The 26,927-nt window shown below is 44.0% G+C and overlaps 2 protein-coding genes across 3 annotated transcripts in view; one reads left to right on the plus strand and one right to left on the minus strand.

Moving 5' to 3' along the window:
• The window catches only part of LOC144292684 (glycine N-phenylacetyltransferase-like), a 73,481-nt gene extending 67,617 nt beyond the window's left edge, over positions 1-5,864 (minus strand). The window contains exons 1-2 of the mRNA XM_077863381.1: positions 5,599-5,864; positions 5,084-5,200 (exon numbers count right to left, since the gene is read on the minus strand). The gene's annotated coding sequence lies outside the window, so the exon portion shown is untranslated. The remainder of the gene's footprint in view (positions 1-5,083; positions 5,201-5,598) is intronic.
• A 7,571-nt stretch (positions 5,865-13,435) lies between these two features.
• FAM111A (FAM111 trypsin like peptidase A) lies at positions 13,436-26,814 on the plus strand. Of its 2 annotated transcripts, XM_077863398.1 has the most exons (4): positions 13,436-13,823; positions 15,550-15,666; positions 19,549-19,666; positions 21,369-26,814. In XM_077863398.1, the coding sequence occupies exons 3-4, from the start codon at positions 19,586-19,588 to the stop codon at positions 23,094-23,096; spliced, it is 1,809 nt and encodes a 602-aa protein (XP_077719524.1). In that variant the 5' UTR covers positions 13,436-13,823; positions 15,550-15,666; positions 19,549-19,585; the 3' UTR covers positions 23,097-26,814. The 2 variants fall into 2 exon arrangements, with proteins under 2 accessions (XP_077719524.1, XP_077719525.1); XM_077863399.1 differs by lacking the exon at positions 15,550-15,666 and having other exon boundaries at positions 13,438-13,823.
• Positions 26,815-26,927: the final 113 nt, after the last annotated feature.

The raw sequence follows: 26,927 nt of genomic DNA on the forward strand, positions 1-26,927 counted from the left end.
TAAATAAATCTTAAAAAAAAAAATGTTCTAGCAGTTAATCCCTTCAGTTGAATCTCCCTCACCTGCATAGATCTTTGATACAGTCTCCTTACCAACTAGCCATTGATTGGACTGTCCAGATATGTGATAGTCTCTGAGTCGTACAAAAGCCATAAATTTCACTCAAAGAAATTCTCAGTTCAGAAACTCTAGATCTGTATGTCTATTAGAAAGTAGCTTAAAGAGGGCAGCCCCGGTGGCCCAGGGGTTTAGCGTCGCCTTCAGCCTGAGGTGTGATCCTGGAGACCTGGGGTCGAGTCCCATGTTGGGCTCCCTGTGTGGAGCCTGCTTCTCCCTCTGCCTGTGTCTCTGCCTCTCTCTTTCTCTGTGTTTGTCATGAATAAATAAATAAAATCTTTTTTTTTTTTTTTAAAGAAAGAAAGTAGCTTAAAGATATAGCTCTCTGTGGTTGTGGGAGTTCCAGGGTGTCATGGTATTAGGTTTCTCAGTCCGGTCCAAGATGGCTACTACACCTCCAGCCAACACACCTCCAGCCAAACCATAGTCAAGAGTAAAAGGAATATGTGCAAAAGCGGAGTATACCTCTTCCTCTTAAGAGCACCATATAGAAACTGCATATATCACAGCTGCTGGTACTCATTGTCTACCACTTGGTTACGTAGCTCACTTAACTGAAAATTGGGCTATGAAATGTAGTGTTTATTCTGGATGACCAGATGCCCAGCCTAAATTCTATTACTTTGGAATAAAGGGAAAATAGATTTTGGATGAACTAGTCGTATCAATCCCAGTCTCACTAGCCTCCCTGGTGTCTCTACACATGCTTCTTTCCACATATGAAGCATACTTATCCACTCTTGAAGACAGTCCAGAATTCTAGGTGATGTGCATGTATTTCCATCACAACTGGAGCTCCTCATGGCCCCGAGATGAATCTGCCGTTCCCTTTCACCATACTCACACACCCGATTGACTATAGTGGAGTATGGCCAACCACTTAAATCCAACCACTTTAAGTAAAATTTCTAGTCAGCAAAAAGAATGGAAAATACAACTGTCACTTTCCAATAGCAGTGATCAAAATCTGTTGTGCAGGAACTGTCAGGATGGCCAGCCCCAGCAAGGAGCACATTTTTACATTAGCTCACTGCAGCTGTCGGTCACTGCTCCATGGCAGTTAGAATTGCCTTGACCTTTGTCCTTCAAAATCTCAGATTTTGTCCTTCAGGGTATTTTTTCCTGTCTGTTGTTTTCTGTGGCCATTTCTTTCTCTTTTTTACAGTCTAGCTGTAGGAATTTAGGATTTATGTATAGTAAAAAGGATTTATCCTTTTTAGTATACAGTATGCTGGGTAACCACTGCCACCCTCAAAAAGTTAAGCAGCATTTTTAAAATAAACTATACAGGGCAGTCAACATGCTTACAAAAATGTAATGATAATTTCAGTCAGAGTATAGCTTTCCCTAACTTCTAGGAGCAATCTAAAGCATCTTTCACAGTGAGGTGATAAATTTGCCTTTAATTTTCATTTATTTTACTTCTGGAACAATCAGATCAGATCCAACAGTCTATACATTGTATTTGGTTGTAGGAGTCTCTTCAATCCCTTTTAATGTGTAAATCGCCCCTTTATCTTTTTCCTGACATGTATTTATTGAATAAAGTGGATCACATTTGTCCTGTAGTTAGAATGTTCTATATTCCGAACTTTGCAATTACATCTTTGTGGTGTCATTTAATTTGGAGTTGGAGTTGGTGTATTTCCTGTAAACTGGTGGTTAGATCTAGAGGCTTGATTCTATTCAGTTTGTACTTTTTCCCAAGAATACTTCCTAGGTGGTATCAAGGGATGTCTGGCCTTCTGGTTGTATTGGAATAGCTGTGGGCCAATAGCTAGCTGATCCTCATTTTGATTAGCATCATGAAATTTAGGACAAATCCTCTGTTTTCCTAAAACTGAGTGTTGAATCAGAAACTCTGGAGAGTTCACCTCTTCAAAGAACTAAGCAAAATCATTTTCCAACCTCTTTTATTAACCTTTAAAATCCACTCCCACAAAATTCCCTGGCTTTTGATGGCAAGGTTTAGCAACTTCTGAAAATTCTCTTTGCAAAAAACTTCTTTCCTACACATTCTGTAAGTTGCCCTTAGATCATAATGAGCTTAAATCTGGTGTGAAGGTTAATGCTATGTATCAACTTGACTCAGCCACAGGGTGACCAGATACTGGGTTAAACATTATTCTAGGTGTTTCTGTGAAGATGTTTTGGATGAAATGAACATTTAAGTTGATAGACTGAATAAAGCAGTTTGCTCTCCTTACTGACTCCCTAATGAGTCCATTGAAAGCCGGAATAGAACAGATTTACTTGGGAGACCCCAAGGAACAGAGTATGCTTCCCGTATGACAGTCTTTGAACTGGGACATTGACTTTTTCCTACCTTTGTACTTGAACTGAAACATTGGCTCTTTTTGGGTCTTAAGCCTTTCTGGCTCTCAGACCTTCAGACTCAAACTAGAACTTCATCACCAGCTCTTCTGGGGCTCCAGTTTGCCGACTCACCCTGTAGATCTTGGAATTTTTCAGCACTCATAATCACATGAATTAATTACTTATAATAAGTTAAATTATTATACATATCTATATATGTTTTTATATATAATATATCTATATATAAATTATATATATAGATATATATATATAGCCCCCTCACCCCCTGAACCTTCCTCCTCCCTCTATCTCTGCTGGTTCTGGCTTTCCCAAACCACTTTTTCTTCTGATTCCTCTTGGGTTGACGTAGACCAAGTTCACCCCAGGCACCCCAGTTTGGGGGGGGGCTGTATTTTTTTAACGACACCCCAGTTCCCACCTATTCCTCCCTTTTCCCATGCTGCCAACTTCTAACCGCAATAGTAACTCTGTGCTTGTCTGTTTAGTTCTGTGTATAAATGGAATGCTGTGGAGATGACCCTTCCTTGCACCGCCTGGTTCCCCTCCCCTTTTCCCCTGGTCTTGGCACTCTTGGAAACAGGACCAGTAAGGGACCTTCAATTAAAAAGAAACAACAACACACACAACAATAAAAAGGCTCATTAATGGGAAAAAATACATTAAAGATACTTTGCATATCTATTTTAAGGAGGCTCCAACCCCTGCTTTTGAACGTTCTGCCCCTGAACAATTCAAGGAGTACAGACACGGGGACCATGCACAAGGTCCTTGCATCTAAAAACCACTTCACATCAAACACACAGAAAGAGAACACCCCAAATCCCCAGGAAACCAGAATGTGTTCTCAGACGCACCCCATCTACTCCAAACAAAACTTCAAAGTGATAGGAGAAACATTACATTAAATAGAGTGTAGAAATAAGATTTCTGGAAGTAAAAAATAGCCACCATGGAATCTCTGTGGCAAAGTATTGCAGTTTTCGTGCTTTGACAAACGTTACTTGTAGAAGCTTTCTAATTAACAGTACTTCTGTAAAGTTCTTCTCCTCACTACTAATTGTAACCTACTTTCATTGCATATCTTTTGGTAAGAACCATTTCCCTAGGCACCCACCATAGCTACCTCTAAAAAACTCATGTTTCTCATGACCTTTTAAAGAAGGCAGTTCGCACACTCCCAGATTAATCTTTGGCATTTTGATGTTTTTGAAAGGGAAACACTGATCTTCCAAACACTTTGCTTATACTTCATTGTGCAGCCAGCAGTGAGCAGCACGGCTGTGTGGTGCTCAGGGCCATTCCCACAGAATGGGAATATGTGTGTGTGTGTGTGTGTGTATATATATATATATATATATATATATTCTATTATATACATATATGTATATACATATGTATATATACATATACATATATATACTATATATATATATATATATATATATATATATATTCTGTTTCTCTGAAAAAGCATAACACATATGGTAGTAGGATCTCTACAGTGAGGCATGGAGCATGAGGGTAATGTCATCTTTCTCCTACCAGAAGACAAAAGAGAAGCAGCAAAGAGAACATGTCATTCAAGTTTAGGGGCTGATATTTTCCATGTCTTAGAAGCTTCCCCAATATCATAACTCCAATTTTAAGAAACTTACCCTTTGTAAATAAATGTCTTAAATTTCACAGACAAGACAGGGAAATTTGTAAATGCAATTGCCATTGGAGTTTAGTAACATAAAAAAATCAATCTCAGGGCAGCCCGGGTGGCTCAGTGGTTTAGCGCTGCCTTCAGCCCAGGGCGTGATCCTGGAGACCTGGGATCGAGTCCCACATCGGGCTCCCTGCATGGAGCCTGCTTCTCCCTCTGCCTGTGTCTCTGCCTCTCTCTCTCTCTCTCTCTCTCTCTCTGTGGGTCTCTCACAAATGAATAAATAAATAATCCTCTAAAAAATCAATCTCAGAGTTCTGGTAATGATGAGATAGGTATTTTAGACCAACTCTCCCACTGTACACACACACACAAGGTCACACTGAACAACCAGAAAATCTAGACTTAAAATAGGAAATACCTGTGTGAAGGCATCAAAGCTCTACCAAAGCAGCTAGAAAGTACAGGGCCAGTATTCCAGTGAGGAGGGAAGCCCAAAGGGGTCAGCTCTATAGTTAGCACTGATTACACCTGAGAGACACCTACAAATTGTGGAGAGGCTGAGTAGTTGACCAGACATTTGAAGAGAATCATGAAGCTGAGGAGGCACAAGAGTTAGAGCTTAAGGCCTATCAAGTTATAGAGATTGTGGTAAACACAGGATCTTGAATGCAAATGAAGTATTGCACCCATAAATGAGAATGTCCCAGACATATCTCAGCCTTCACAGGGACACAAGTCAGTTTGAAATCACCTCATTCCAAATTAGGTTAAGGTGACTGGGCATTACTAATGATAGCAGCCTAGCCACCTCCCAGAATGAATTGTAAAGTCTCTGTGAAGGAAGATTCTATCATCCCAAGTCTCATACTTTTTCTACAAGACAAAGTCGGCTACATAAAAATGAAATCTTAGACTTTTAAAAAGAAAGGAAGCGGGGGCAGGGGGGACGCCTGGGTGCCTCAGTGGTTGAGCGTCTACCTTTGGCTCAGGGTGTGATCCCACGGTCCTGGAATCGAGTTCTGCACCGGTGGGCACCGGCGGGCTCCCCGCATGGATCCTGCTTCGCCCTCTGCCTACATCTCTGCCTCTCTGTCTCTGAAAAAAAATAAATAAAATCTTAAGAAAAAAAAGAAGAAGGGAAGGGACTTGTGTTGGTGAAGTAGATTAAGAAAGATGGCTGAGATGTAGATTTGATGAAAAGAATGTGACCATATTCTTCTATCCAATAGGAACATGAGAAATGTGTCCTGTATTATGATTATTTAATGTTATGCTAATTGAAGGGCCCAACATGCTTCTTTGGGAGACAGGCCTTCTTTCTTAATTACTATCTGAATAATGGGGAGTTAAGATCTACTCTCAGCATTTGACGCATCCTTTCTCTGCTGGACCACCACAGGGACTGACATTCCCTGTTTAGTGTTTACCGAAATTGAAAGAAGGAATCATGCAACGCGAAATTATACCAGGTGTAACTGTAACCAAAAGGATACCTTTAGACGTGCTCACAAAGCTGTCGGCCGTCCGGCCACGTCCTGGGAGCCCAGTACTCCTCCTGCTACACTACACTCCCTGCAAGGCCCAGGCGACCAATGCTAAACGGAAGAGGCGGCCAGGCAGCGCCAGCAGGTCAAGCCAACCTCAGTTCTGGCACCTTCAGGCCCGCAGCTGGATCCAGGAGGAGCACGAGGGACAGAGAAGAGAAGAGAGCGAGAGCACGAGCTGGTCCAGCCCCGCAGCTTCTCTGCCCTCCCAACACGTCTCCGGCTGGTCCAGTGTTCTCCCGCCCCCGGGAGCTGAGGGTTGGACAAAGCGCCTCCCTATTGTGCTGCTATTGGGCAGGAAGGATGTCAATCTTTGCCCTGGCTCCGCCCCTTTGCCTTTCCCGCAGGCTCGTCCTCTGGCGCCACCTGCAGGAGGCTGGGGCGGGGTAAGAAACGCCCCTGCTGGGCCGGGTTTTTAGGGACGTGGCTCCGCGGCGGGGACCCTCCCGGGAAGGGGTCTCACAGCCCCGAGTCCTGAAGCCCCGCGGGCGCCGCGAGAGGGTCCCGGAGGGACAGGTGGGGGCGGCGGGACGAGGGGAGCGCAGGGCGGGGAAGTGCTCAGTTGGGGCGGGGTCACAGAAACCCTTGCCGCGGAGGAAAGGAAGCAAATCCTAGAGCCTGAAGCCGCGGGGCCAGCAGCTTTCTCCTCTACAAAATGGGGAGGCGATGGGGGGAGGGGAGGGAATAAAAATTGCGCCCATTTCGCAGAGGTGTGGTGGTGATTTAAAATATGTGACGTGCGTAGGACACCGCCAGGCGGAGCGTGCGGTGTTTTGTTAATTGACTTTAGGGTCACCTAAGCCCGAGTCTCTCGCGGACGCAGTTCACCGAGCCGCACCCCGGATCTGTTTGAACCACAGCATGTGGATCGGCTTCAAGAATCTGCGTTTTTAAAAGAGTGTCCTATAAATAAATATTTCTTACAGACACTAAAGTTGAGGAATCACCCATCTGGGCCAACCTCTTTGATTTGCAGATGAAGTAACTGAGCGGTGCCCAAAGGCTCTCTGCAGAGTCCTAACCGGCTGTAAGGCTCTAAGACCAAAAATCCGACGGTTCATCCCTCTTTCCCTTCGACTGGTTACGTGGTCCCCAGCAAATCGACCGGTTTCCTCATCTGTGAAATGGGGACAAAGTCACACCCAGTGCCGTCGGGGTGAAGGTGAGGATTAAATAAAACCTAGGTGGGGGATCCCTGGGTGGCTCGGCGGTTTGGCACCTGCCTTTGGCCCAGGGCGCGATCCTGGAGTCCCGGGATCGAGTCCCACGTCGGGCTCCCTGCATGGAGCCTGCTTCTCCCTCTGCCTGTGTCTCTGTCTCTCTCTATCATAAATAAATAGATAGATATCTAGATAGATAGATAGATAAACTAAATAAACTAAACAAAACCTAGGTGTGTCAAGCACAACCCCAAGGGGTAACAAGTGATGAATGAACGTGAGATTCCCACGCTACCCCCACCAATGATGCGAAGGACGGTCCCTGCCAGAAAGCCCGTAAGGAGAACAGCGCGCTGTGGAAGGAAGTGGGAGGCCCAGGAGGGGGTCCCCGGGATGGTGGTTAGGGAACGTCCATCCTTGGGGCTCAGTGCCGCCCAGCAGGTCCAGAGCTGCCGGGACCCCGGGAAGGACCCGCCGCGGGATTCCGCTCTGTAGTTGGAAGGACAGACGCCGCTCCAGCGCGCACCCCCTGCGCGTCCCCAAGGCCCAGGCGCTCCGGCCTCTGCGCGGGGACCGCTCTTCCTGGAGAGAGGAGGAGGCCGCCGGAGGAGCCCCGCAGGCAGGCGGCCTCCTCCTCCTCCTCCTGGCAGTTTCTGCAATCAGGGTGCTGCAGGCGTTGATTAAGCAGGGGGCGTTACCGGATCTGGAGTCTTATGATCTGACTCAGAACTTAGGAATCCTGATCGCTCAGCACTTTTTTTTTTTTTTTTAAAGATTTTATTTATTAATTCATGAGAGACACAGAGAGGGAGGCAGAGACACAGGCGGAAGGAGAAGCAGGCTCTCCACGGGGAGCTGGGGATCACGCCCTGAGCCCAAGGCAGCCTCAACCACTGATGAGCCACCGGGCGTCCCCCCCCCACCCCCCCCACCCCCCCCACCCCCCCCCCGCTCCAGCACTTTTGACATCAAGGTGAAATGAGCACCACCTCGTCCTGCTGGTGGAAGAGTAATTTAGCGCAGGCTTTCTATATAGTAATCTGACAATATTCCCCCAAACTTAGAAATCATGTGCAACTTTTGACCCAGTGCACAGCCTCATAGACAGGTAGATATGCATCAGAGTAACACGATAGTAAAAAGAAAGATGAAAGAAGGAAGGAAGGAAGGAAGGAAGGAAGGAAGGAAGGAAGGAAGGAAGGAAGGAGAGAGAAGAAAGAAAGAAAGAAAGAAAGAAAGAAAGAAAGAAAGAAAGAAAGAAAGAAAGAAAGAAAGAAAGAAAGAAGAAAGAAAGAAAAAAGAAAGAAAGAAAGAAAGAAAGAAAGAAAGAAAGAAAGAAAGAAAGAGGAAAAAGAGAAAAGAGTAGCAATGACAGCAACTCTCATTTATGGAGTATGTGTGCCTGGTGTATTTGGACACTCATTCCATGCACTGAAGCGTCCCCACATTATAAGGTAGTACTAGCAGGAGGGTGTTCTTTACATCGCAATGGCAGAAGCCAAAGAAAGGCAATCAGAAAGAACCAGTGGCACCCAAGGCCAAGCTCAGTAAGTTTTGGTTCTGCCGTACATTCCCCTGTCTAAAACAAATCAGATGGCTAAGCCTGACATTAATAAGGTGGGAGGAACTGCAAAGTCACAGGGCAAAATGTGTGTCAGGGCAAAATGTGTGTCTACACAGGGAAGATCTGAGAACAATTTCTCACACTCATCAGCTGGTTCTTTCGGTTCTCCAGACTTTTCCAGGTTGGAGAAACAGAATTAGAGTTCCCCTAATTCCCCGGAAAATCAAAATAAATGTTTTCTGAGGCAAAATTAGTAAAGCTTTATGAAACTCTAAACAGTAAACATGTATAATATGTCCTGCGAAAGTGCTGTGGTTAGAATTAGGTTGTATTAAACTGGTCTGGGGTCATGAATGTGAGCAACATATCCATTCAACTCTGTATGCTTAATTTCCAGTACAATATCTGCAAGCAGGAATCAACATGTGTTTTAAATGAATGAGACCATGTTAGAAATTCTGTTATGTGTGTGCATTTTCTTCCTTCCCTATTTGAGGGAAGGACTCTTCTCAACATTTTACCCTTTAGAGGATCCAGCACTGGCTCTTGTAAATTGTAATCACACATTTATGTGTTGAAGAAAGGATTGCATAAGTGAAAAAAAAAAAAAAAGTATGTGGGAAAGGGTGAACCGTTGTGCCTTTTGCTGTTAAGTATTTTTTTTTTTTTTTATGATAGGCACACAGTGAGAGAGAGAGCACGAGGCAGAGACACAGGCAGAGGGAGAAGCAGGCTCCATGCACCAGGAGCCCAGCGTGGGATTCGATCCCGGGTCTCCAGGATCGTGCCCTGGGCCAAAGGCAGACGCCAAACCCCTGGCCCACCCAGGGATCCCGCTGTTAAGTATTAAAGGCAACCATAGAGCCTCAATAGAAAGAGTGTAGCCATAGTTTCAGATGGGAGTTCAAATCCTCCCAAGAATGTTTCTGGGCAAATATTTGCTAAATCTTTGATTTGTGAATTGAGGAAGATGACCACACCTTCCCCACAGGGTTATTGAGAGTATTCCGTGAAACAGGGAGTCCCCCAGCAGATCTTATTTGCCCATACACCCTCTTGACTCCTACCCACAGATATAAGTAGACCATCAGTGAAAGCAAACAGCCTGGCTGGCCTTTGCCAAGGAATCCCACACCTCTCTCTTCATCTATAAATTTCTATAAAAGTAATTACAATAAAATTTTATGCATCACCACTAATTTATTCTTAACTTGCTCCCATATCTTAGTTTATGAAACAGGTATTTATTTACAGTGATTTCAATAATTAAGAATGAGTTAGGGCAACCAAAAAAAAAAAATTTGTATTAAGTATGATGAACCTGGAATTTTTGTTGACTTTTTGGTTTTTGTGTGTTTTTTACAGAGCAGTCATGGTTTTTAAAATAAATTCTAGGAATGCCTGGGTGGCTCAGTGGTTGAAAATCTGCCTTGGATCAGGTCATGATCCGCAGGTCCTGGGACCAGTCTCCAGTCCTGCACTGGGCTCCCTGCAGAGAGCCTGCTTCTCCCTTATCCTTTGTCTCTGCCTCTCTCTTTGTGTCTCTCATGAATGAATAAATAAAATCTTTTTTTAAATAAAAAATAATAAAATAATAAAATAAATTCTGAAGTAAAAATGGAAAACAAACCTCTTCATTGTATAGTATAATATTTCCCTACAAGAAGGCCTTGCAAAAAAATTAATAGCAAAAACTGTGGGGACCCCTGGGGGGCTCAGTCCATTAAGCATCTCTTGGTTTCTACTCAGGTCATTCTCTCAGGGTCCTGAAGTTGAGCCCCTCATCTGGCTGAGTGCTAAGCATGAAACCTGCGTAAGATCCTTTCTCCCTCTCCCTCTACCCCTCCTCTGAAAGATCTCATGGTTTCTCTCTAAAACAAACAAAACCAAAAGATCCCTGCAGATGAGATTATACTTTTACATGTTTTATGTAATGTCTTATAAGCACATTATCTAATTAAAATTTTCTAGCAAGGATTTCACATTCAAGAGTCACAGTAAACATTCTCCAAACAGACCAGTTACCACAGCATAATTATATCTATGCATATTATTGTTGATATTTGTTTCCCACAAGAAAATTAATCACACAATATATGAATTATATATAATTGAAATGAATCACATATATGATTTATTAAAATTATTGTTTATAGACCACAGTGTCATATAAACCTATGAAAAGCCATGCTAAAAAAAAAGAAAAGCCATAATAGTTATTCTTATATATATTTTATATATATTTTTATATATATTTTTCCAAAAAGTCAGAGAGTAGCGTAAGCTTTAAACATAATAACAGGGCAGATTTTTATAGCAGAGTAACAAATATAGGAATTATTTATAAAAATGATACTGTGTTAAGTGCATATTCTCTTCACTGTTTAACAACATAAAAGCAAGAGGCAAGAAATAAAATGGTATATATATGTATGGAAGAAAACTCATACTGTTACCTAATCTAGTAATGAAAAAATAATCTGTTTGGTTAAGCATTTACAAGGAATGCATCTACATTTTTAGGAGTTTCCTGGTAATTATAAGAACTCTGGTCTTTAGTGGACAAAAGAAAAAAAGAGGAAGACTTCATATATAAGTTTAAAGGTCAAATAGCTTTTAAAAACTTTTTTGATTTCTAATCTTGACAATGTGAATTTTATTCGATTTAGCTCTCACTAGTTCTATAAGGTAAATTACAACTTCATTTTGTCTGAAATTTGGAGAAAAAAACAATAACAAAAGATGTAGGGATTATGAAGGTTAAAATGTGACAGTAATCTTTCATCCAAAAAAGTATTTTCCTACTACCTTCAAGCAAAATCTATTTTATTGTACATATACTCAAGGTTTAGGAAATATTTGTTATTTTATGCTCTTTCCCCAAGAAGCCAATTTACCAAGCCAGAAATGTTTTTTAAAATAAGGATTATTGGGTAGCCCCAGTGGCTTAGCGGTTTAGCGCCGCCTGCAGCCTGGGGTGTGATCCTGGAGACCTGGGATCGAGTCCCGTGTTGGGCTCCGTGCATGGAGCCTGCTTCTCCCTCTGCCTGTGTCTCTGCCTCTCTGTCTCATTCTCTGTGTCTCTAATAAATAAATAAGATCTTTTAAAAAATTTAAAAAAATAAAATAAAATAAGGATTATTAAAAGTATACAAAATTATGGAAAGATTTGAGAAAAAAAGTGTTATAGTGCTAACATTGTAGGTATAGTTGCACAGATGTCCCATAGATAAGAACATATTGTATTTTAACTTTTCACTATCTTCTGGTACACCAATATTTCATAGAAAGAAAATGTTGGGGACCCCTGGGTGGCTCAGAGGTTTAACATCTGCCTTCCACCCAGTGCGTGATCCTGGAGTCCCAGGATTGAGTTCTGCATCAGGCTCCCTGCATGGAGCCTGCTTCTCCTTCTGCCTGTGTCTCTGCCTCTCTCTCTCTCTCTCTCTCTCTCTCTCTCTCTCTGTGTCTCTCATGAATAAATAAATAAAATCTTTAAAAAATGTTAAATTCTTAACATCCATGTTTGGGAAGTGTTGTTAAGCCTATTGTCTACTAAGCTACTATTTTGTTTATACATTGAAATGTACAAAAGCTCCTCACCCCACCCTCCAAAAAAAAAAAAAAAAAAAAGGAAAAAAGGAAGGAGGAAAAGACGGGAAGGAAAGAGAAAGACACGGAAAATGCTCCATATCTGCATAAATACATTCTCTGGACTAGACACTTAGATTTATTCTGTCATTATAGGTCTTACTCCACAATTTCTTTTTTTTTTCAAAAATCTTTTTTAGATTTTTAAATTTATTTATTCATGAGAGACAGAGAGAGAGGCAGAGACACAGGAGGAGGGAGAAGCAGGCTCCATGCAGGGAGCCCGACGTGGGACTGGATCCCTGGTCTCCAGGATCAGCCTGGGCTGAAGGCAGCGCTAAACCGCTGAGCCACCCAGGCTGCCCCTTACTCCACATTTTCTGCACAGGCAGTGGGCTTCAACAAAACCAAGAAAAGACAACTTCACTCCTCTTCATAGTTGCGATTGCTTCTTAATTTCCAGACAATATCTCGGAAGTCTATCAAATGCTGACAAGTCTGCTGGAATAATGCGCCAGGAGGTTGCTGGTCAATGCTGGGAGGTCACCAGGATAGCTCTCCAAAACCAGATAGCTCAGACTGTTAGGCATTTTCAACCTTAGTATTTTTACCAACCCTTGCTTGTCACTCTCAGGAGCATAGAAACTTCTAATGACTCAGAGAACCACAGTGAGTGATGAAATTTTCATACAATTTGGGTTTTCTGTTTTTTGCCTTTTTAAAGTTTATTCTCTCCAAACCCCAGAGAACCCACAGAAGAGAAAGCAGGAGTTGTAGCTACTTTGGTGTGTATTGTGTGCACATTATGCCCAGTTCCCCCAAATTATCACATGTATTATAGTTACTAACACACTTTGGAACCCTATCACTCTACACACATTAGATAATATTCCTCTGTCAATTGCGGCAAATTTGTCACGGTTGTAACCGTGGCTCCTTTTCCAGTGCAGTATCGAATACGTGCACATCTGCCCTTGACGCAGATCCTTAACCAGCAGGTGGTCTGCAAGCCCCATCCTACTGGAGTTGTCAGCTCTGAGATTCATCTTCCTGGGGTCCGTAGGGTTTTCTTCATCAGGATCGTGAACGTCTGCCTCTATGGATAGACGGTTGGAGGATAGATTCTTGACTAGGGCATTCACTCCGCTCCCATTCTCGGCTTCTTCCTGATTGTTATAGTCGTAGGACCCGCCCCAGCTGCTGGGAACGCCAGAGTCGCCCAAGTCCCCTTCTCCGCACCCGCCCGCGGCGTTTCCCGAGCGACGGAGCCGGTGACACGCTGCAGACGCCCAGCTGGAGCCTCCGCCTCCTCCTTACAAACGCCCTCCAGGCGGGGACCCAGGGCATCCGGGAGGCGCGTCTTCGCCCACTTACTTCCACCCCGGGTTCCTGCGCAAGGACGGGGGCGGCCTCCTTGGCTCCCGTCCGAGGCCCGCCTCCCGCTCCGCCCCCCGCTGGCTCGGCCTCGCGGATTCAGGCAGTGATGGCCGCGAGCGGCCTGGTGAGTCCGGGCCTGCTCCCGGTCGCCGCGACTCCGAACCACTAGGCAGGGAGCGAGCGCGGGCTCCCGCGGCCCGATCGCGGCCGGGGATCGTGCACACCCCGCGCGCCAAGGTCCACATTCACCCTTTCCCGCGCTCCGCTCGGCGGGAGCGCGGCCAATCGGCTTCCGCAGTAGCAGAGCAGCCGACCAATGAGAGCAAAGCGACTCGGGATCTCCACGCCCATTGGCCAGAGGCACTGACACTTGCGCGGAAGGCGGAATTCCTGTGGCGGCAAAGGCCTTCCCCCCACCCTCACCCCAACGCAAAGTCGCGAGTCCTGCGAGTCCTGCCGGGTTTGGGACGAGCTCTTCTTCGGTGAGTTATCCCTTTGGATCTGCAGCTGATTTAGAGTTTAGAGAAAATTCATTGTCAGGGACACGATGCCGAAAAAACTCAGGCTGGGATGGGGGGGGGGCAGGGAAAATAAAAAAAACATACTGCTGTTTCCTTAAAGGATGGAGGTCTGGCCCTGGCAACTTAGAATAAGATTAAAAAAAAAAAAAAAAAAAAGAACAGAATAAGATGATGCAATGTGCATTTCTTTTGCAGTGCCCAAGGGGAGAGCGGATTCTAATTTTTAAAACTGATGTGCTTTATAAGACCCAATGTTAATTAACTTCGTGAAAATGTTTCCTAAGAACATTCCCCTGTGTCTGAATGCTGTGTGTGACAAATCATGTCAAGTGTGTTTTCATGAGTGAGCCTCTTTCCAGGATAAAATACTCAATATTCTAAGAGACAAATGAAAAAATGATGATTATGTTCTCAAGCATGTTCATCATTAAGAGCGCCGAAGCCATCTACATTCACATAGATTGCTAACTACATTAATAGGACTTATCATACTGTTTTCATCCACATAAATTCACTATCCCAGCAAACTTTGCCCAGGGACATGAAAATTGCAAATATCTTTATTGCTTATTCCAATAACTTCCTCAAAGACGCAAACGCTCTTCCATTGAAAACATCAGAGCACAGCTTACATCCCAAACCTTCTTGAAAAATCCTTGTCTGTCGTCCACCAATCCTAAACTGTTACCCAGTGTTTACCCTATCCTAAACATTAAAGACCCCACATTAAAGACCTGCCTTAAACCAGAATTCAGAATCTCAATAAATAGCCCAACCTTGCTCTCCCCTTTTGAGACACTACCAAAATTCTGCTCCCCTAGAACCTCAAGAAGCAGTAAGCTTAGCTTTGTCTTATCAACAGATGGTTCTTTTTTTTTTTAAATGTTATTTATTTATTTATTCAGGACACACACACACACACAGAGGCAGAGACATAGGCTGAGGGAGAAGCAGGCTCCCCGGGGAGACCCTGCTGAGGGACTCTATGCTGGGACCCCAGGATCAGGCCCTGAGCTGAAGGCAGACGCTCAACCACTGAGCCACCCAGGTGCCCCTCAACAGATGGTTCTGTTGGGATTTCTGGGAGCCAGCATTTGACATCCTTGGAGGCCCCAGCAACATCCTTGGAGGCCCAGCAACTGGCTCCAGTAGTCAGTTTCTGCTGCCACAACTCCAAATCAGCGTTCCTCTGAGTCCCTTGAACTTTCTCTCCGTGCTCACTGAACTCAAAGGTGGGAAAAGTGAATCTGGCATGAAGTTCAGCTCCAGCGTTTTCTGTTGTTGAGTTTCCCCGAGTGCTGAGTTTATTTTGTCCTTGGGAGTAAAGATACCGTTTAAGGCATCCTTCTGATTACCTGACCAAAACTTGAAAAGATCTAATCTTGATAAATCCCGCCTCGTTAGCAATGGAACAGTTGGTCTCTCCCCTTGTCAGCTGTGGCTGTACTTGGTAGGAGAAAAGATCACCGGGAGGCAGGCGTCTGCCTCTCAGAGGGCTGGGGGGGGGGGGGGGGGGCGGGGACACAGAGTCTTGGGGGAGGACCGAGGCCCCCCAGGCCTGCTCCGCGGGCGCCCAAAAAGCAGGGGCGGGGCTGCTGGAAGCCGCAAGGGTTGTGAAAGTGGAAGCGGCCCGACGGCCGGCGCGGAGACCTTCCCGAACCTCAGCGGGGCCTCCCGTCCGGACCAGCCTCCCGGGAGAGCGCGGCGGCCTCGGCGACTTCCCAAAGGCGCGGACCCGCGCTGGGCGCTGGATTCAAGTCCCGGGTGCTGGGCTGCGGAGGTGCTGCGGGCCCTGGAGCAGCGGGTGAGCGCGGGGCCTGCGGGGCTGGGCGGGGGCGCGTGGGGCCCTTGCAGGAGGCCTGGGGTCAGCCGGGGATCTGGCTCTGTCCCTCCCACGTGCTCCCCAGTGGAGGGAGAGAAGAGGGAGAAGGGGGAGAGGAAGGGACAAAAGGGGAAGGAGGAGAGAGAAAGGGAGGGTGGGGAGATGGGGGGAGGGGAAGAGAGGGAGAGCCAGAGGAGGAGAGAGAAGGGGAGGGTGAGGTGGGGAGAGCAGAGAGGATGAGGAAGGGTGGAGAGAGAGGTGAGTGTGGGAGGAATTCTATGGAGAGCCCCAGGTAGGCAGGAAATGGATGGAGGACAGTTATGTCCTTACCTCCTCACTGAAGATGGGGGGGGGGGCGGCGAGGGGGGGGGGCAAGTGGTTTAGCTGAACCTTCTCCAACCCTAAGAGGAGGCTGGAACCAGATGGCTAGCTGAGGACACTTCATATCTGCCTTAACGTGACTCACACTGGATACTAGAAATGATGTTGCGTGTGTGTGTGTGTGTGTGTGTGTGTGTGTGTAATGGTGGGATGTTTTCTTAATCTCTTGCCCCTTGCCACTGTGACTGCTCAAGTTTATCCCAGTCTAGTGCAAGATCTACATTTCTTTCCATCCCCTTCGTTTCCCTTTTCTGACCCTGAGTCACTTGGGTCCTCTCTCAAAGTCCCTAAGATTGGGTCGTCATCCAGGGACACACTGAAACCCCAGAATCTCTTAGTTGTTGGGCAGTTCTTGCCCTCAAGGATCTTACAACACAGCCCAATGATATGTATCGACTTTTGCTTCCCTAGTCCTCCACTGTTTGAAAAGTATCCCTGTGGTAAGTATATTGATATTGATACTAGTAATAGTAATATTTACTGGTATGTGAATCAACCTGTTATGTGCCAAGCAGTGTTCTAAAGGCTTTTCTTTTTTTTTTCATTTCATTTTTTTAATAATAAATTTATTTTTCATTGGTGTTCAATTTGCCAACATAGAGAATAACACCCAGTGCTCATCCCGTCAAGTGCCCCCCTCTGTGCCCGTCACCCATTCACTCCCACCCCCCGCCCTCCTCCCCTTCCACCACCCCTTGTTCATTTCCCAGAGTTAGGAGTCTTTATGTTCTGTCTCCCTTTCTGATATTTCCTACCCATTTCTTCTCCCTTCCCTTCTGTTCCCTTTCACTATTATTTATATTCCCCAAATGAATGAGACCATATAATGTTTGTCCTTCTCCGATTGACTTATTTCACTCAGTTCCATCCACGTTGAAGCAAATGGTGGGTATTTGTCGTTTCTAATGGCTGAGGAATATTCCATTGTGTACATAGACCACATCTTCTTTATCCATTCATCTTTCGATGGACACCGAGGCTCCTTCCACAGTTTGGCTATTGTGGCCATTGCTGCTAGAAACATCACGGTGCAGGTGTCCTGGCATTTCATTGCATCTGTATCTTTGGGGTAAATCCCCAGCAGTGCAATTGCTGGGTCTTAGGGCAGATCTATTTTTAACTCTTTGAGGAGCCTCCACACAGTTTTCCAGAGTGGCTGCACCATTTCACATTCCCACCAACAGTGTAAGAGGTTTCCCTTTTCTCCGCATCCTCTCCAACATTTGTGGTTTCCTGCCTTGTTAATCTTCCCCATTCTCACTGGTGTGAGGTGGTATCTCATTGTGGTTTGATTTGTATTTCCCTGATGGCAAGTGATGCAGAGCATTTTCTCTAAAGGCTTTTCATGCATTGTATTTTTTAATCTTCACAACAAGGATGGCAGGTTCCATCTCCTCCCATCTTAGAGGTGTGGACAATGAGATAGACAGCAGCCAATTAACATGCCCAAGTTCAAGCAACTCGTCAATGTTTTGAACCCAAGTGGTCTTATAAAAACTCATGGAGGCGGCACCTTCAGATTCTTTACCTCATTTTACAAACAGGAGAGTTAGGCTTAAAGGCCCTAGATTTCCCTGGGTAGCTTATTACCAGTAAAGAATGAAGCCACAGGGGCACCTGGGTGGCTCAGTGGTTGAAAATCTGCCCTTGGCTCTGGTCGTGGTCCTGGGATCAAGTCCTGCGTGAGGCTCCCCTCAGGGAGCCTGCTTCTCCCTCTGCCTATATCTCTGCCTCTCTCCCTGTGTCTCTCATGAATAATTAAGTAAAGCTTTAAAAATAATGAAGCCACATTTCCTGCTCCACAATGAAATGGTTAGGAGAATAGTCAAGTGTTTAGAGAACTTGTACTGGCAAGAAACAGATGGGCCAGAGCGCAAGTTAAACAGCAACACAAAGCAGCAGCCCAGGAGGTGAACATTCTGCAGGCAGCTCTGTTGTCTTCAATGAATCAGGGCTTTTTCTAGAATAAAAGAAAGTTAAGAGACATAATAATTAAAGACAACTTGTGCACCTCAATTGGATCTTCGTCTGAATACATTAGTATTGTGATTACACAAGAGAAAGTTCTTAATGTGTAAAGCTGGAAAGAGATAATTAGGGATAAAATGTCATGATGCCTATAAGTGTAATATAATCTAGGAAAATCAAGAGATGGTGTAAATTTATCAGAAAATGAATAATCATCAATTCTATGTGATAGGCATATGGAGATTTATTATACTATTCTCTTTTTTAAAATTTTGTTCCTATTTGAAAATGTTCATAATCAAAAGTGTACTCTGGAGCTTTGTGATCTTGAGTAAATAGTTTAATCTCTCTGGATGCTCAAGTTTTTAATTAGTAAAATAGGCATATTATGAGTTCCACACAGAGTTGGAGGAATTCAATGACATAATTTATATAAAAATGCACTTAGGATAATGCACATGTAAATCATGTGCATACTCCATTTGTTCATGGGATCTTTACAAATGTGTCTTTATTGAGAGTTCGCCACATGCCAGGCGTTGTGGTACATGTTGGGATACTGAAAATAGAAACCTGCTGTCCTCTGGCTTTTGTTCTACTTATGATGAATGAAGATTTTGCTGTTTTACTTTACATAGTTCATTCTTTTCCAAGGAGACATCAGAGGAAAGGCAAAAGAAAAATGCCTCTTTAAACAACAACAACAACAAAAACCAAGCAGCAACTAAACTTCCTGACTATCTTCCCAGGCACACCCTCCTTCCAAGATTATTTTGTCTTTATGGTTCTTTCCCCATCCCTTCCCTTGTAACCTTACCATCCCTGTGGTGTCACCACCTGAAATGAGGGCCAGATTTTAACATCTAGTGTAAGTAGAACACACTTGAATTCTCAAACTACAAACCCACCTGTGGGACATTTGTACCTGCCTTTTTTTTTTTTTTTTTGAAGATTTTTATTTATTTATTTATGAGAGACACAGAGAGAGAGAGAGAGAGAGGCAGACACAGGCAGAGGAAAAAAGCAGGCTCCCTGTGGGGAGCCCAGTGTGGGACTCAATTCCAGGACCCTGGGATCACGGGATCACAACCTGAGCCAAAGGCAGACATTCAACCACTGAGCCCCCAGGTGTCTGTATACCTGCATTTGAATTCCATCTCTGCCACGTGGCTCTGGCCTTGAGGGTCACCTGCCTTCTCTGAGTTAGTATTTTCTTCACCTGCAAAAAGCAAATATATCAGCTTTGCATGGTATCTGGGAGAATCGGCATCTGGAAATGATTTCTGTAAAGTATTTTGTATAGTACCTGACACACAGTGTTCTAGGAAAGGGAGCTTTTATCGTCAAGGTGATTGTTGTTGTTGGATGAACTGCCTACTTGCCGCGTTAACATCTCTGAAGAGACACTGGAGCCGAAGGGGATGGGTGGGATGTGGGGTCCCTGTCAATGTTAGCCTCTGTACAATTAACATAGCTATGAAAATACTACTCTAACCTGAACCTTTCTGAAATTAGTGTTTCAGCTGAACTGTCTACTCATCTTCAAGTCATCATGAGCCCTAAGAAGCGCAGATCACAGAGGATCACATTTGATGAGAAGAGTAATATGAAGATAGAGCACTATTTTCCTCAGGTATGTTTGTAAATACTGTTGACGGAATGTACAGATATGACACATAGCTTTCCTTGACACTGGGTGTCCTAGTGCTTCCTGCTGAGAAACTACTTCCTTGTAGATTGAGGATATTACGTTAAAATCTTTCTCATCTGCTTTATTCTTTTAGTTTTAATACACATCTTGGCCGTATCAAAACAGCCTTCAGGTAGAAATGGATCATAACACTTCTTGAACAACAACAACCAAAATTTACTATAATTATTACAGTCAACTACAGAATGAAAAAATTCATACTATTTCATAGCATGAAAATATATACTGCTCCAAATATGGATAATCTATTTGATCACAATAGTAACCTACATTTCTATTGTGCTTTCTAGTTTCTGAAACACATTTTAAAATAATAATCTTGGGCAGCCCAGGGGACTCAGCAGTTTAGCGCCACCTTCAGCCCAGGATGTGATCCTGAGATCTGGGATGGAGTCCCACATCAGGCTCCCTGCATGAAGCCTGCTTCTCCCTCTACCTGTGTCTCTGCCTCTCTCTCTCTCTCCCTGTGTCTCTCATGAATAAATAAATAAAATCTTTAAAAAATAAAATAATAATCTTTACCATAAACTTGGTAGGCAAGGAGGGAGGGTTTTATTTTCCTCAATTCATTTATGAGGAGAGAGAAATGACTTCTTGCTGGAGACGGAAGTGGTGGGAAGCCTTGCACTTATATTTACTGACATTAAGTCAGGGCTCTTTGTAATAATGGGCCTCTGTTATCATAGCAAACCGTCATAGTCTTTCCTGAATCTGAAATGCTCATTGGATTTATCAAGAAGAAGTGTGAGGGGATCCCTGGGTGGCGCAGCGGTTTGGCGCCTGCCTTTGGCCCAGGGCGCGATCCTGGAGACCCGGGATCGAATCCCACGTCAGGCTCCCGGTGCATGGAGCCTGCTTCTCCCTCTGCCTGTGTCTCTGCCTCTCTCTCTCTCTCTCTCTGTGTGACTATCATAAATAAATAAAAATTAAAAAAAAAAAGAAGTGTGAGAATTTTGAGAATTTGAAGATGCACCATAAAAGCTTTCATTTGATTTCTTTCATCTGGTTGTAACTCGGATATCCAGGTATCTAGGAAAGCCAAAACAAGCCTTGTTATACTTTTCTTTGTCCTACATCGTAACAAGCCAGATAATAAACTTGTACTAACCAATTCCCTTTTTGAAAATGTATCTGCCCAAGAATCTTTTGGATAGTTGGAAATCTATTACAGTGTTCCAACAGGACCTGTGACAGGGATGTTTTTGACAACATTGGGCTGAAGAGATGATCTTTGAGAGTTTGTTATGTTATGCCCAGAGTAAACTTATATTATCTTCGGTTCCTTTTTTTTTTATCCAGAATGTTAGTACCATCATAAAGAAGGAAAATTAAAATTAATCTGTTAATGTACTGGTCATCGTGCTAGGTATTGTCACACATGACATTACACCCAATCTTTGCAACAATCCTGCCTTATTTCCCTTACCAGCAAGTGACATTGCCACCATATGAACTCATATCTGTTGACACCTGTGCCATGATGACCATGACTTGGGGAAGATGCTTCACTTAGGTGTAGAAATCAAATGCTCTTATTTGGAGGGGGGTGATTTCTGCTATTTGATGAATCCTCCTTGTGTAAGGTTGTATTCATAATTTTAAAACATTTCACATTTATTTTTAGGTCAATAAAAACCAAGAGAATAATTCCAATACTCCTCAAATGAAGATGGGCTCTAAAAGAGATCCAAAAGATATAACTAACACCCAGGCTCAAGGACTCAAAGACCAGACTGTGCCCCCAAATAAGACAATTTACATCACCTTGAATGTAAGCCACAGGAAACACGTGCTCACGCATACTGGAGGGGATAGCTTATATGGAGCACTCAACACCCTAGAGGCTGTCAAAAAGGAGATAAAAACTCAGCAAGGCAAAGAAATGCTAGTGCTTGGCACGGAAGGTATTGAAGGATACATAAATCTTGGAATGCCCCTCAGTTGCTTTCCTGAAAGTTGTCGTGTGCTAATCACATTTGCCCAGAGTAAAAGTAGGCAGAGAGAAGGGAGTCTGGTATCTGGCCGGCATGGCAAGGTATCCTCTGATTGTGTCAAATTTTATATTCACGCGATTGGGAAGAGCAAGAAGAGGATCATTAAGCGCGGGAAACTTCACAAAAAAGGGTGCAAACTCTGCGTCTACGCTTTCAAAGGAGAAACCATCAAGGACGCCGTGTGCAAGGATGGCAGGTTTCTCTCCTTTCTGGAGAAAGAAGACTGGAAACTCATCAAGAACCTGGACTCCATTCTAGAAAGCACACAGACCGTTGACAACCTAGAGGGCGAGCTCTTTGAGGTGGAAGTTGAGAAAAGAACAGGCTCCGAAGCAGGAGCTGCTCAGAATTTGGAGTCCGAGGAAAGAAACATTTGCATGGTGAGAGAAGAAATTGTGGCTCAATACCCCAGTCTGAAGAAAGAAAGTGAAAAAGTCAGAGAAAACTTCAAGAAAGAGTTGGAACATAAAAAGAGCAAAGGGTCCTTATTTAAACTGCATAAGGTAGAGTTTGGGAAACTGACAAAAAACTCTACCCCGGTTAAAATGCACAAGATTCTTTCCCATCTGAGTGATTCCGTGGGTTACCTGACATGGAACAACAATGGAAATAGGGGTTCTGCTACCTGCTTTGTTTTTACTAAGTTGTTCATTTTAACTTGTCGGCACGTGATAAATGACATCGTGGGTGAAGGAATTGACCCCAGTAGGTGGGCAGACATAATTAGTCAGTGCGTAAAGGTGACATTTAGTTATGAAGAGCCCCCCGAGAAAGAAGAGAACTGCTTCTTCATTGAGCCCTTGTTTGAGGTTTCTGATGCAACTCTTGATTATGCCGTTCTGAAACTGAAGGCAAATGAACAACAAGTGCCTTTGGGACTCTATCATAGGGTTGCACTTGCACCGCTTAGTGGCCTGATATATATCATCGGCCATCCGTATGGAGAGGCAAAGTCTAGTGACGCTTGCACTGTGATCCCTCTGGATCAGCGAGTAGGAAAATTTCAGGACCATCTTCAGGCTGGAGAGGGAGAAGGCCGCGATTATGGTATGCAATATATCCATATGTACACCCAAAGAAGCTTCCAGGACATAGCTCACAATCCGGATGTGATTACCTATGACACCTCTTTTTACTTTGGGGCTTCTGGCTCCCCGGTGTTCGATGCAAAAGGTTCACTGGTGGCCATGCACACCGCTGGCTTTGCTTCTAATTGCCAGACTGGGTTATCTCACATTGTTGAGTTTGGCTGTACTATGGACTCCATCCTTCGTGATATGAAGGAAAACCACAGACAGTGGTTTATAGAAGAATGTATAAGTCAGGAAGATGTGGAAATGATGAGTGTTGAGGATTGAGGATAGTGAGAATTCAGTGTGTTTACACACTTGAAGGGGATTACCCACAGCATTGTTATTCCATAGGCAGTGGGGATCATTTCCTAAATTGTAAAATGGTTAATTTCATTTAAAAAATTACTGTTGTGGAGCACTTACTATGCACCATTGCTCAAAATACATGAAAACTAAAATCCTAACAAGTGGACTGTTACCCCTATTTTAAAGTTGAGTAATGGGAAGAGCGATGGGATTACGACACTAGCACTAGTGTCACCGTTGTGTGTGGGTTTTTCCCCCCTATCTTCTGTGTCTTCCTCTAAGTTCAGTTGCTTGAAGGCAAGATGTAACATTTGTTCATCTCATGATCCCCAGTGGTTGGAAGGTGGAAAGTAAGTGCTTAGGAAATGTGTGGGAGGGATCCCTGGGTGGCGCAGTGGTTTGGTGCCTGCCTTTGGCCCAGGGCGCGATCCTGGAGACCCGGGATCGAATCCCACGTCGGGCTCCCGGTGCATGGAGCCTGCTTCTCCCTCTGCCTGTGTCTCTGCCTCTCTCCTCTCTCTTGGTGACTATCATAAAAAAAAAAAAAAAAAAAAATTAGGAAACGTGTGGGTCAATCAGTAGCACCACTCAGGGCTGCTGTTAGTCTTAACTGAGGAACTAAATGCTTGGTTAGAAACAATCTTACAGGGATGCCTGGGTGGCTCAGCTGTTGAGCATCTGGCCTTTGGCCCAGAGCGTGATCCCAGGATCAAGTTCCTGCAAGGAGGGAGCCTGCTTCTCCCTCTGCTTGTGTCTTTGCCTCTCTATGTGTGTCTCTCATGAATAAATAGATAAAATTTTTTAAAAATAAATAATCTTATGCAAAATCTTTAGCATTTCCAAAATCCTCATATTACTAAAACTCAGGACATATGTGTTCTACAATTCAGAGGGTAACATTGCTCTTCCTGTATTTATAGGCTATTAGGGCAAAGAGAATATCTTAAAGATCATAGGATTATGATCTTATGTCCTTGTTTTTTACCTTTTTTGTCCTAGGATTGCGTGCAGCACAGCACATTACATTTACTTGTTATGCCTCCTGAGGCTCCTCTTGCCTGTTGAAGTTTCTCAGACTTTGACTAGATGACTTTGACAGTTAGGAAGAGACTTGGTCAGGTCCTTCTGTAGGAATTTGTCTGATAACTAGACTGGGGTTGTGGGGTTTGGAGAGTAAAGCCAGGGGGGCAAAGTGCCTTCTCACCATATCATTTCAACGGCACATATTATCCACATGATTCATGACTTGGTGTTGGCTTTGAAATGCTGGCTAAAGTGGTGTTGATCTCTGCAGTAAAGTTGCTCTTTCTCCATCCTTTCTATTATGTACTCATTGGAAGGAAGTTTTATGCACAACCCACACCTAAGGAGTGGGGAGTTGTGTTCCCCTTCCTTATGTCGGAAACTCCTGTGGTATCTACACATTCTATATGGAGTCCTTCTGCATGGGAGATTTGCCTCTTCTCACCCACTTATTTGTACCATATGAACTCATAGATCTACCTGAGTTGTAATCCAATACTACCTTATTGTGTTGGCCAAATTGTTCCAGCTTTGGTCATTGGGAGCCCTTGGGTGGGTTCTTGTGCCCCCTTTGACATATTTTATTGGAGTATTGTTTGTCTCCTAGTTTTTTTAGCACTTTTAAGTTGCAGTCCTATAAGATGCTCCAGGCTCCTCCTATATATTTCCCACCCCAACCATTTCTCCAAGGAACCCTGATTGCTTTTAATGGAGAACAGTGTTAGAAACCAAGATCTGGAGGCACCTGGGTGTCTCATTCGGTTGGGCGTCTGTCTGCCTTCAGCTCAAGTCATGATCCCAGGGTCCCAGTACTGAGCACCTCCTCAGGCTCCTTCCTCGGGGAGGAGTCTGCTTCTGCCTCTCCCTCTGCTCTTCTCCCCACTTGTGCTCTCTCTTGTGCTCTCTCTCTCTCAAATAAATAAAATCTTAAAAAAAAAAAAAGATAAGAAACCAAGTCTGGGCACTAGGTATGCTTGTTGCATTTGGGTGTTATTTCTTTTATGCTCACTCAGCAGACAGAGAAAAGAAATATGTGTGTGTGTGTGTGTGTGTGTGTATTAACTCATGTACAGTCATCCTCCCCAGTACAGTCTTGGCTTTGCTTTCTGGGGTTTCAGTTACCTGTCTGTGGTCAAATGCAGTCCGGAAGCAGATGATCTTCCTTCTGACTTATTGCCAGAAGGTCAATGGCAGCCTAACATTGGGTCACAGTGCCTATGTCATCCGCCTCACTTCATCCTATCAGGGAGGCATGTTACCATCTCACATCATCATAATAAGAAGAAGACTATATGGTACAGTAAGGTATTTTGAGGGGGGAGGCATTTACATAATTTTTATTCCAGTACATTGTTATAGTTGTTCTTATTGTTAATCTCTCACTGTGCCTCATTTACAAATTAAACTTTATCACAAGTATGTGCATATAGGAAAAACAGAGCATATATAGGGTTTGGTACCATCTATAGTTTCAGGCATCCCCTAGCGGTCTTGAAACAGATAAAGGGGAGGACTACAGATATATCTAGATAGATACCTATATAGATATATATGTCTACAAACATTCCTGTATGTAACTATCTATATGATAATAAATTGAACATTCTTACTGATGTCTCCCACTCCAGTCCAGTACCACATGGATCATTTTTTGCCTCCGCCGTTGACCTTATCCGTGAACTCCTAGGCCAACAGTGAGAAACGTGGCTCCTACCATCTCCCATCCACTTAATTGCTTAATTCAGTATTCATACAAAGTGGCATCAGAGTTGTTCACCTGCATTGGGGTGGGAAATAACGTTATCAACTACAATACAATGTATGGGTGTCGTCTCTCTTGCCTTTAGTCTTGCAGACTCTCTCCCAGAGTCACTGGGGTCAGCACCTATCCTTCCTCACCATCATGTGAGGAGTTTTGTACATTTACAATGCAGTAGGGTTCTCTTGTCATAGTCTGTCCTCTTTCCTTTCACTTCTCAAACCTAAGTGATATTTAAAATTTGCATACATTGGGGCACCTAGGTGGCTCAGTTGGCTAAGTGACTGACTCTTGATTTTGGCTCAGGTCATAGTGTCGGGGGTCCTGGGATCGAGCCCTGCTTCGGCCTCCACACTCAGTGCAGAGTCAGCTTGAGGATCCTCTCCTTCTTCCTCTGCCCCTCCCCCTGCTCACAATTTCTCTCTAAAAGTAAATAAATGAGTACTTCTTTTTAAATTTGCATGTATCAAGGTTCTCTGCCCATGCTGGGAGTTCAGCAGGCATTAACAAGTGCATGTCATGTCTCCACCATTACAATATTGTATAGAATTGTTTCTCCAGCCTCAGAGTCCCCTGGGTTTCATCTGCTTATCCCTCCCTCCCCGCCCTGAGTCCTTGGGGACCACGGATCCTTTTACTATCTTTATAGTTTTGCCTTTTCCCAGAATGTCAATGAAGAGGAATCATATGGAGCCTTTTCAGTTTGACTTCTTTCACTTAGCAATATTTAACTAAGGTTGCTCTGCTTCTTTTGATGGCTTGAGAGCTCACATTTTTTTTTTGCCACTGAGTAACATTCTGCTGTATGGACACACTGCAGTTTGTGCATTCATTCACCTTTTGGAAGATATCTTACTTGCTTCATTCAGTGTTAAGTGATTGTGAATAAAGCTGCTATAAGCATCTGCATACAAATCTTTGTGTGAACCTAGTTCTTGACTCAATTGGGTAAATACCTCACAGTATGATTACTAGACTGTATGGTGAGATTGTTTTTAACTCTGTAAGAATCTGCCAAACTGTCTTCC

The sequence above is a fragment of the Canis aureus genome, chromosome 21, assembly GCF_053574225.1.
Source record: "Canis aureus isolate CA01 chromosome 21, VMU_Caureus_v.1.0, whole genome shotgun sequence".
Taxonomy (NCBI): domain Eukaryota; kingdom Metazoa; phylum Chordata; class Mammalia; order Carnivora; family Canidae; genus Canis; species Canis aureus.

Excerpts from the sequence above, each read along its gene's own strand:
- FAM111A (XM_077863398.1), top strand. The coding sequence starts at position 19,586 with ATGAGCCCTAAGAAGCGCAGATCACAGAGGATCACATTTGATGAGAAG. Across the intron at positions 19,667-21,368 it reads TAGAGCACTATTTTCCTCAG|GTCAATAAAAACCAAGAGAA; the intron begins GTATGTTTGTAA and ends ATTTATTTTTAG.